Source organism: Pongo pygmaeus, chromosome 4, assembly GCF_028885625.2.
Source record: "Pongo pygmaeus isolate AG05252 chromosome 4, NHGRI_mPonPyg2-v2.0_pri, whole genome shotgun sequence".
Taxonomy (NCBI): domain Eukaryota; kingdom Metazoa; phylum Chordata; class Mammalia; order Primates; family Hominidae; genus Pongo; species Pongo pygmaeus.
This window is the reverse complement of record NC_072377.2, coordinates 104,864,921-104,875,025: the sequence shown is the minus strand read 5'-3', so window position 1 is coordinate 104,875,025 and position 10,105 is coordinate 104,864,921. Positions and strand designations below refer to the sequence as shown.

Sequence of the window (10,105 nt, the reverse complement as noted above, 5' to 3'; positions counted from 1 at the left end):
GATTTGCCTAGACATCAATAAACTCGAAAGGCTCCCTGTGGGCCACTTGTAGTGTCAATAAATGTTCGTAATTACTTGCTCCTTGGAGCATTTTTATACCCGACCCCGTTCGCTGTGCTGCAAAGAGGAAATTCAAGATCTCAGAAGTTCTTAACTTCCTAAACTCTAGAGGAAGTATGGTAAACACTGGCGGGAACCTCGGGTTTTTAAGCAAAGATGCTGGCTGTTTTCGTTGCTATTTTAAGCTGTCAGGCGACAAGCAACTCAGAATTCCCCTTCTTACTTCCGGCAGGAGGGAAGATTGGACTTGGGCCTCATCATTTCTGAGCATGAAAAACCGCTGAAGCTACTGTTCAAACTAAAGGAACAAGGAATTCAACTGGAGAGAAACTCTGGCGACCAGGGAGCTGGGGGACGGGCGCATATAGATGAGGGAAATCCTGGCTTCCAGACACTGTCTCATGCTAGAGGTGCCTCCCGACCTACCAGCCCACAGTAAAGACCGGAACCAAAGCATGGTACTAGCAGAATAGCAAGCATCTCACCCAATGAGGGCAAGGACCGGAGGATGGTGGAGAGGTACTCAGAGTGAACATTCGAACACAGAACTCTTGAAAAGTGTCCCTGCCACCCAATACAAGTACGAAAAATGGTGGGACGGAGGATAGGTGACAATCAGAGGCTATATATATAATTGAGACTTTTGGAGAGGACTTTGCTCTTCCCTCCTCCCCTCCCTTTCCTTTCTTTCTTTCCTTCCTTCCTGGGTATCCGAATGTGTGTGGGTGTACTTGCGTTTAAAAGAGAGGTCCACGGTAGCTGCTTTTTTTTCAGAACCCTGTTTCTCCGCAATGAAGTTTAAGTGGGATTGGAGTTTCCTTGACTTCTGCGTGAGGAGTTTCCAAATGGCAATGAAAGGGAGGCGCATAAATATCCATAAAGTTCCTAATGACACCTCTACCATCACTTGTTTCCTGCAGGATCCTGAGCCAGGGTCGTCGTCCACCACCCATGCAGAGTGGGCCGATCGGCTAACAGGTTCATGTGTGTCTTTGCACTTTCCAGATTGAGTAATAAAAGCCTTCTTCCTTCCACCGCCGTCCCCACCGCCGTCCCCACCCCGGCACCCCGTTTCACTCCACCTTGGACGGCGTGTTTTTGCGTGTGAGGGTGTGTGTTTAGCAAAAGCGATTAAAAGAAGGTACTCCTCTTGCAATCCACCCCTAGCTCTACCTGAAGCATTCCTCGGGCGGGACGCTTTTGTAATCTGTCCCCAGGCGAGGTGCCCTCTCACCTAGATGCGGATAGACTATCTTGGAGCTCCCAGGTCCAGAGAGCTGATGCTTTGATGTCCCAGGAGAGTGTGTGTGATTCTGCGTGTACGTGTCTGTGCATATGTATGTATGTGTGTATGTATGTATATGTGTATGTGCGCGAGCTCGCAGGCGCGTAGCACTGTGAGCTTCCTCTCCTGGCACAGAGCAGTCAGAGCCGGGGACGTTACTCTCCAAGCAGCCTCCGCCCCCTCAGCCCGGTGATTGGCTTTGCGCAGCGTTTATCTCCTAGCAAGGGGGAAGGGCCAGTGACGCCCCCGAACCCAGCTGCAGAAGCTGCCGCCACCTCCAATGCACAAGGTGTCTCATCTGAAAAGAAACCTGAGCCCCAGGGAGGCGGCGCAGAGCGACCCTGGCAGAGCTGGCGCGAACAGGGCGAGAGGTCGCTGGGCAGCGCTCGAGGACCAGAGGGAGCTCGGCCACAGAAGACCCCAGCGATCTGATCCTGGGATCCCGGCTCCAAGCTCTCCTCGCATTTTACAGATTTCACCCCCGCGACTATCTCCCCAAAACGGAGCCTTTATATCAAGAGAAGGTGCGGGAGCTGGGGCAACCAGGACTTTCCCGGGCACCCAAGATGCGCTCCATTAGGAAGAGGTGGACGATCTGCACAATAAGTCTGCTCCTGATCTTTTATAAGACAAAAGAAATAGCAAGAACTGAGGAGCACCAGGAGACGCAACTCATCGGGTAAATGCAAAGCTTCATTTCAGGATATGACAAAAAGTCAAGGCATAAATGAAATGTGAATATAGAGGGTAGAGTGATGGTTAGGATAGCATGTGTGTTTGTTTGAGCTTGCGCGTGGTTAATGTCATGAATTAAATAACAAAGGCTGTTGTTGAGATGTGCGTGCTTCTCTAAGCTGTTCCCAGTATGAGTTCAACTTGCTCTGTGTGGTTGTGGTGACAGTTGTGTTGGCCCTGGGTGCTCTCTCGCCAAAGGAGAAGTCACTGCAGAAGTGTCAACAAAGAACGTGTGCCCTTGTCCTTTTAATATGTGGGCAGAACTCAAGAGAAATGTCTTTATTCACCAAACGGTTGCATGTTTTCAATGTCCTATCACCTAAGGAGATACTGGAGATAGATGGTTTCTCGAAGGGCTGACGTTAAAGCTTAGAAAGCAGGAAATAGGTATACTCTGTTTCTCTACTTTTTTTTTTCTATTTGACGTTGGATAGATTAATGTATTATAATTTGAATTAGAAACTCCAGTACCACTAAGGATACTTCCTTATTTGTTCTTCTACGGGTAAAACGCATGGGCGTCATGGTTACAGTTTTAGAAAGAAACTGGGTACTGTAGCTTCACACAGACTATATTTCTGCTATTTTTTTTTAGTTTGTCTAGATGAGTTCAGACTCTCCCCCGCCCCACTAAGTTCTCTAAATATCACACTTCCTTCCACCCGCTGGCCTCTGTGTCTTTGAAGTTTACCCAGGAGGTGGTGCAACTTTGTGTTGCTGACATAGCTTGGAAGCCTTTTTCTGAGGATGTGAACCTGATTGTCAACTCTATTCAAAGTCCTGTTTCGGAAATCCTCCCTGTTCCGGTTTGGAGGCGTCCTCTATCAGAAACTACACACCAGCAGAGATGCCTGCCCAGTTTATATTTTTCTCTGACATTGATTAAAACAAAGAAAACAGCCCTTGCGTGTGTGTGTATGTGTGTGTGTGAGAGAGAGAGAGAGATGGGACTGCTAACACACACACATGCTCTTAAACTTCCTGCACTCCATTTCTTAATATTCCTGCTCCCTAGGTAATAAGCATTTAAGTGAGCAAGATGCAGGTTGATCCTTACAGAAGGACTTGCTATTCTGTAGAAAACCAGGATAACAGTAGCACAGTCAAAGGGGACTGGAAGAGAATGAAAAAGCTAGCAAGGAATGGGCTGGAATGGTAGTCATGCATCAACGAATCTATGCATGGTCTATTCTGAGGGGGTAAAAAAGACCGGTATGAGGTCGTTTACACAAGACTGGGTGGCTTGAAAATCCAATCTAGCACAATTGTTAGAAAAGCAGGACTTTGGGCAGGGGCGTGGGCATCCCTTGCAGACCTGTGCTTGCCAGGCAGACAAAGGGGTCTTTAGAAAGGTGATGAATGGGCGCGTGGGGCTCCGATGAGAGGCAGAGGCTAGAGCGTGAGGGTCGAGGCTCTTTGTTCCCTCCCGGGCCGTGGGCTAGGAGGATAAGCCTGATCCCAGACAAAGCGGCCAAGGCTCACTAGGACTCCGAGGGTTCGGGCCCTTGGCTCGGACCCTGGAGAGCAGGAGTGGGCGGAGCGAGTGAGGAGAGGGTCGCCAGATACTGCCGAGGTGTCCATCTCCGAGCCTCCCTAAACCGTGGTCAGGAAAAGGAGCGCGCCTCGAGTCCCTGCGGGGGAAGTGGAGCCGGGACACTCCGCATTGCACGGGTGTCATTTCTCCTGTGGCCCTTTCCTGGACGTTGCCGGCTGGTGGGCGCAGCCCTAGGCGTTAAGGAAGAGGAGGCGGGCACGGGCGCGGCGGTTGAGCTAGCCGGGCTGGGCTTTTGCCCGCAACCTTTTCAAGCTGAAGCAGTTTCCTCCCAGCTTGGCTGAGAAGGCGTTGGGGCAGGCGCTTGAGTAAACCAAACAGGAAGAGAGGCGCGCACCGGGGCTATCCCCTGCTCCCAGAGCGCTGGCGGCGAGGGGGAAAGAATGAGTGAGAAGATAGGGGGAAGGCTTTATTGCAGGACTCAGGCGCCTTTCGTCCCTCCCCTCCTTCCTCCCCCCCACCCCCACCCAAAGTCACTTTCAAAGCTCAGTCGGCAACTGGCTCCTCCTTCTTAATTAAAACCCGCAATTACAGTGGGGCAAGGCAGAGGCTGGCCGCGAACATCGCGCTTACACCCCTGCCCTGTAGCGTCCTGACTGCCTTGGCTCTTCCTGAGAGACCAAGACTGTGGAAAGAGTTGGAGCTGCCAGGAACAATGCGAGGGCAGCTAGGCTCCCTGAGCACTTTCCTTTTTCCCCAGGATGAAAGGTTCAGTGGAAAAGCTTGTGACCCGAGCTCGTTATTTCGTTTCAACTCCCAAATAGCGCTTCTGGTGGAGTTGACTCATAAAATCATCTAATCATCTCATTGACTCTCTTTCTACCCAAGCCACCTGGAGAGGCCAGTTTTGAGTTTTGAGTAAACTGGAATGGAGGTTCGGCTCCAGATCCCGGTCCAGTACTCAAGTGAGGTAACCAAGGCAGTCCCTGGCCTTTGGGGGGCACTGCGAGTCTTGTGGCTTGGCAGCAGTTTCAAAGAAGGGCCTTCCATAGTCCTTGAATCTTGCATCACCACCGCAGATTCATATTTAGCTTTTCTGCTACCAATTTTGTAATACAAGGCAGTTCCTTTATCCCTTCGACCCTTGCCCCCCAACTGGAGGTCCCATCTATAGTTACTCTTACAGTATGCCACAATATTGAGCAGTCATACCACGCAGATGGAAAAATAGAACCTTCTCACCAACCATCCACATTCTCATATCTCCAAAGGAATACCTGTGGCATGTTTTTTTAAATACATAAGGAATTGTTCCAGCATAGGTCAAGTAATGATTATTGAACATCTAAAATTCATATTTCCTTCCATGAAAGCCTATTAGTTAATAAAGTTTAAGTCGAAGAGCAGTGAAGGCATTAAGTGGTGTGTTCTTGACTAACTTTACTTTCTTAGTAGACCTCACAGTCGGCTTATGATTTAACTAGCTCTTTGTGCACTTTTGGGTATAATTGGAAATGTGTTAATGTAAGGCTCCCACAGGTAAAATATGTAAGCATCCTCATTTAATGAGATAATATATTTGAAAGTGTAACATAAACTTTAATGTCATATAAATATTTGTTTTGTTAGTCCTTAAATCTTGCTACACACTATTTTTCTGGTTGACTACAAATGAGACTAACTTACTTTTCTTATTATCCAAAGATCTCTCTTATAATTTGACTATGTACTTTAGGTTGTATTACTAAATAATCAACAATATTAGTTCTAAAACCTATGATAAAATTGAAAGTGGAAATAAATATTTTTACTTAGAGTATTACCATTGACAGCAAAGTTAGTCCCAGTTTGTTCTAGGATGAAACACAACCTCGTGAGTGCAGAAATCTAGAATTTGCACTTTACTTCACATTTCACATTTCACAATTCTACTAAAACTCATAAGCAATAAATTAAGGTAGAACCTGTCATCTTTATTTTTAGTTGTTTGACACTTAGGTAATGAAAATACAAAATGGCCTGCTGTGTGTGTTCAGGCTTAGTTTCATGCAAGTTCTTTATTTAAATTTTTATATTAAAGAGGAAGTTTAACCTAGTTAAAAGGGAACAAATATATTCAAGAGCCAAGTCATGAAGCGTTTCAGTAGGGTGGAATACGGGGCTTTTGAGACCTAATACCATGAAGTGAAATTAATCATATGTCTTACGTACTGCAAAACTAATAAATTGTGGTGAAAGCTGGAAATAAGTGCAGACACTAGGTTACCTAAAAAATGATTGATTCCTGCCACTGGTATCACATAGATGATCATCTTAGTGAATTTTTCTTTGCTCCAAATAAGCAGGGATCCTTTGTATTATATTGATTTATGTGGAGTGATTTCGTTGATGTGTTTCGCTATTTTCCTTTTGAAAGTACATATTGAATCTTCTTGTAGATGATCCTATGCAATAAATGTTTTCAGTGCAGCTGTTCAAAAGTCATGTCTGATCTGGAATGAGAGATAAGTAGAGGGGTGGCAACATCCTTCAAGCTTCGCATTCATGGGAAGGAAGAGCCTTTTCTGAGACAGAATGCTACCAAGGTCATGAGTGAAACATCCCATGGGACCCATTTAACTTTATACAGAGAAATTTACTCTAGAGCTTCAGATTGTACTAAGTTTGACCTTCTCCCACACTGACTATAAAAAGTGTGACTAGCTGTAGATATTTTCATTCAAAATTCTTTCCAGTGATAAAAGTCTGAAATTTGGCTTATCACCAGCTCAATGAAAGCAATTCAAACAGCAGAGTAAAATGGTAGCATTTTATTCATAGAACACTGATTTAAACTTTTTAAATCTTGGATATTCTGAAAAGGCTTGGTACAACTGAAAACATCATATCAAACATTCTGCCATGTAAAAATATACTGTATTTCCATGTCAATGAAGCAATCATCTATAGATTGTTTATTTAATTAACTATTTAGTTTTTAGAGACAAGGACTTGTGATGTTACCCAGGCTGGTCTCTAACTCCTAGGATCAAGTAATCCTGAGTAGGCACTGCCAACCATACCCAGCTCTTCCACACATTTTAAAGAGTGCAAGCCCATCCATATTTTTATTTCTCCTATGAAAGTTTATTGGTGGTGAAAATAATTATTATAATGATATCAATCTGTGGTTAGAAAAAGATGACACTGATACATCAATCAATAAGGTGATGATTAGAAATATCCCTTATCCCCAGAAATAGTGATAGTTTGCACCTGAAACCATGTAGTCATATCTCCCAAAGTGTGAACGTTAGCTTCTGTGTATAGCCACATTTTTATTCATAAGTAGCTATTATCATTAGAAATATAATATAAAAATTGACTTCTGGGCCGATGGTCAGTAAAGCACACCCCGTGTTTTCTGGCATCCTAAATGCTCCCTGTAAGGCAATCATTATTTGCCATGCATAGGCATGCAAACGTATCATTTTCATCAGTAGGATAGTTTAAGATATTAATTTTTATAGAATTCTGAATTTCACAGGGAGTAGCAGCCTATGATGCTTTGAGCTGCTTCAAATTTAAACTAACATGTTTAAAAAAGAATGCAAACCAAAATACCAAACTATAAGGCTTCAATTACAGAATTCATCCAATAGCTGTTACACAGGCAATGTTTCCACTGATACTAGGAGATGATTGCCTGCATAAAAAAAACACAGATTTAGACTTTGTTATGGAGCAAATAGTCATGTTATTTTTTAACTATATTTTTGACATTCTAAGAAGTAAAAGGTGATATAAAGAAATAAATACAAATATTCAAAGGGCTATGGTTACTATTGGTATCCCGTAAGAAGTAGCTTTTTGATTTTCTGAGTCTAGGTTTACATTTATAAAGTACAAGAAAATGGTCTATTGAATAATGAATTTATTCAGCTATAAATATTTTAATGGCATGCATGCTATTATAGGTTTCTGCCAGCATCATCACTCCCACCAGCACCTCAGCTAGTACCATGCCACATGATATACTAGCTTGACACTATTGGTTGCAGGGAGGTAGTTTTTTTAATATAAGAGAAAATACTAATAATAATGACTACTTAATGAGTTTTCTCTCTACTATAATCTCTGTCTCTCCACCAACTGTCAGAGAATTGACTCATTGTTGAGATGTTTTGAAATCAATGCAATTTTTGAAAAATTACTTTTACATGCAGAGCCTTACTTGATCCTCACAAAGCCATTGTATATTACATAAAGTTATTGTAATTTTCAAGGTAAGGTAAGACTACTGTGGCTTAGAAAGAGAATAGGGTCTAGGAACTCAAGCAAGTCATATAATCACAAACATGCCCAGATCACCTGATGTTCCAAGTTATTCTTGCTTCAAAACAGAAGCCCCTTCTATTATGCATATATGCCTTCTGTAAAAATGAAATTACAATCTTAGGAATGACAATTATACAGATGGAGGAGCACTGACAAAACATTCTGTCTCTGTTGTCTAAACAGAGCTAGTGAGTGACTAGTAGGAAACAGAGCTTATTTGTTTTATCTTATTTTAGTTGCCAAACAATAATTGTGTATATTTACAGGATACAATGTGAAGTTTCTACACAAGTATACACTTTGTAATGATAAGATCAGGCTAATTAGCATATCCATCACCTCAAAAACATGTCATTTCTTTGTAGTGTGAACATTTAAAATCTCTTGGAGCTACTTAAAAATATACAATACAATATTATTAACTATAGTCACTGTGTTGTGCAACAGAACTTATTCCTCCCGTCTAAATGTGAAATTTTGTACCTATTGACCAATTTCTCCCCATTCCCCATTCACTCCTTCTTCCCAATATTCTGTTCTCTACTTCTATGATTTCCACTGTTTTAGAATCAATATATAGGTGAGATTATAAGGTATTTGTCTCTATGTTTTAGACTTACTCACTTACCTTAAGGTCCTCTAGGTTCATTCATGTTAGCACAAATGGCAGGATTTTGTTTTTTTTAAGGGCTGAATAGTACTCCATTGGTATATATATCACATTTTCTTTATCTATTCCTCTGTTGATGGACAGTTATATTATTTCTATATCTTGGCTATTGTGAATAATGATGCAATGAACTTGGGACTACAAGCATCTCTTTGACATACTGATTTCAATTCCTTTGGGTATATGCCCAGAGGAGAGATTGCTGAATTATGTAATTCTGTTTTTATATTTGGTGATTTTTTTCTTTAAGTACCATAGAGATCTTTTTTTATTCAGAAATTGTTTAATTTCAAAAATATTATGTGTAGATTCTTGTCCTGATAGTCATATTCACTTAATCCTCATAACACCTTTCGTCATGCTTGCATATTTCCTTCTAACTTGTAGGGGAAAAAGTATCTAAAATTCATCACCAGTAATTAATTCAAATTATGTACTGTGCTGTATACACAAAATGTTTCTTACTTTCACAAAGCTGGCAATTTTGTTTTGTTTCAGAGATGGTGAATTGTCTTTGAGTCGGTCACTTGTCAATAGCTCTGATAAAATCATTCGAAAGGCTGGCTCTTCAATCTTCCAGCACAATGTAGAAGGTTGGAAAATCAATTCCTCTTTGGTCCTAGAGATAAGGTGAGTTTCTTTACTAAGGCATAATAAATTTCACATCATGTTCTCAAATACGTTGGGCTTGGCAAACTTATATTTAACACCTGATTTATGGTTTAAGTGTGAATACTTAAATAAAAGAATGAACCAGCTCTATTCAATGTTGCTCACTGAAGAATATGAAACCATAAAACTGAAATCATTATATGGTCAGAGATTTAAGGATGAATATGTGAGTTTTGAATATAGTGTCTTTATACTAATGGAATAAAATATTCAGCAGAGTACTAATATTTAACATACTTCACTCAATTACTCAGGATGGACATATATTTTAAGAATTATCTTTAACTTCCCTATTGAATCTTCATTCTGCTTTTGGGTTTTCTCAACTAGCTGAAAATTGAGCCTATTACACTCCTATTGTGCTGACGATTATAAATAAATTAGTCTTATCCTGTGAATGAGTATTTCTGTGTGGGCTCGTGTTTTAAAAATTGGATAAAAATCAGAAAATAAGCTTTCTACATTACTGACTTCTTATTTGTAAGACTAGTCATTTTAGCTGAAACCCACTCTTGAAATCATACTCCATGCCTACGTTTATCCAGTATGTAATTTTCTTCTGATATAAACTTGTTACTAATAAGAAAAGTAGGGTCATACCTTCTTAATTATGGAGGAAACAGGAAGATTTTTTTTTCTTTATAGTTACATTGCATTACTGTATTGGTTGGTACATTTGAATCAGAGCACTTCAGTAAACGAGAACTCACTAAAAGTGTGAAAGAATACATTCGTTATATAATAAAATAATCCAAAAGTCAATGAATAGTTAGCATTAACACAGATTTTATAGGTGTAGCTTAGTGACTAAGATACAAGGGGCTGATTAATTTTCTTGGGTTTCTACCTACTCACTTCTTGGATTATAACTACC

At 41.3% G+C, this 10,105-nt stretch overlaps 1 protein-coding gene across 1 annotated transcript in view; it reads left to right on the top strand.

Annotated features, from left to right (window-relative positions):
• Window positions 1–1,616: 1,616 nt before the first annotated feature.
• The window catches only part of ST8SIA4 (ST8 alpha-N-acetyl-neuraminide alpha-2,8-sialyltransferase 4), a 100,398-nt gene continuing 91,909 nt past the window's right edge, over window positions 1,617–10,105 (top strand). Inside the window, 3 exon segments of the mRNA XM_054488190.2 lie at window positions 1,617–1,739; window positions 1,741–2,024; window positions 9,058–9,189. Coding sequence (XP_054344165.1) covers window positions 1,626–1,739; window positions 1,741–2,024; window positions 9,058–9,189 — 530 coding nt within the window. The 5' untranslated portion in view covers window positions 1,617–1,625.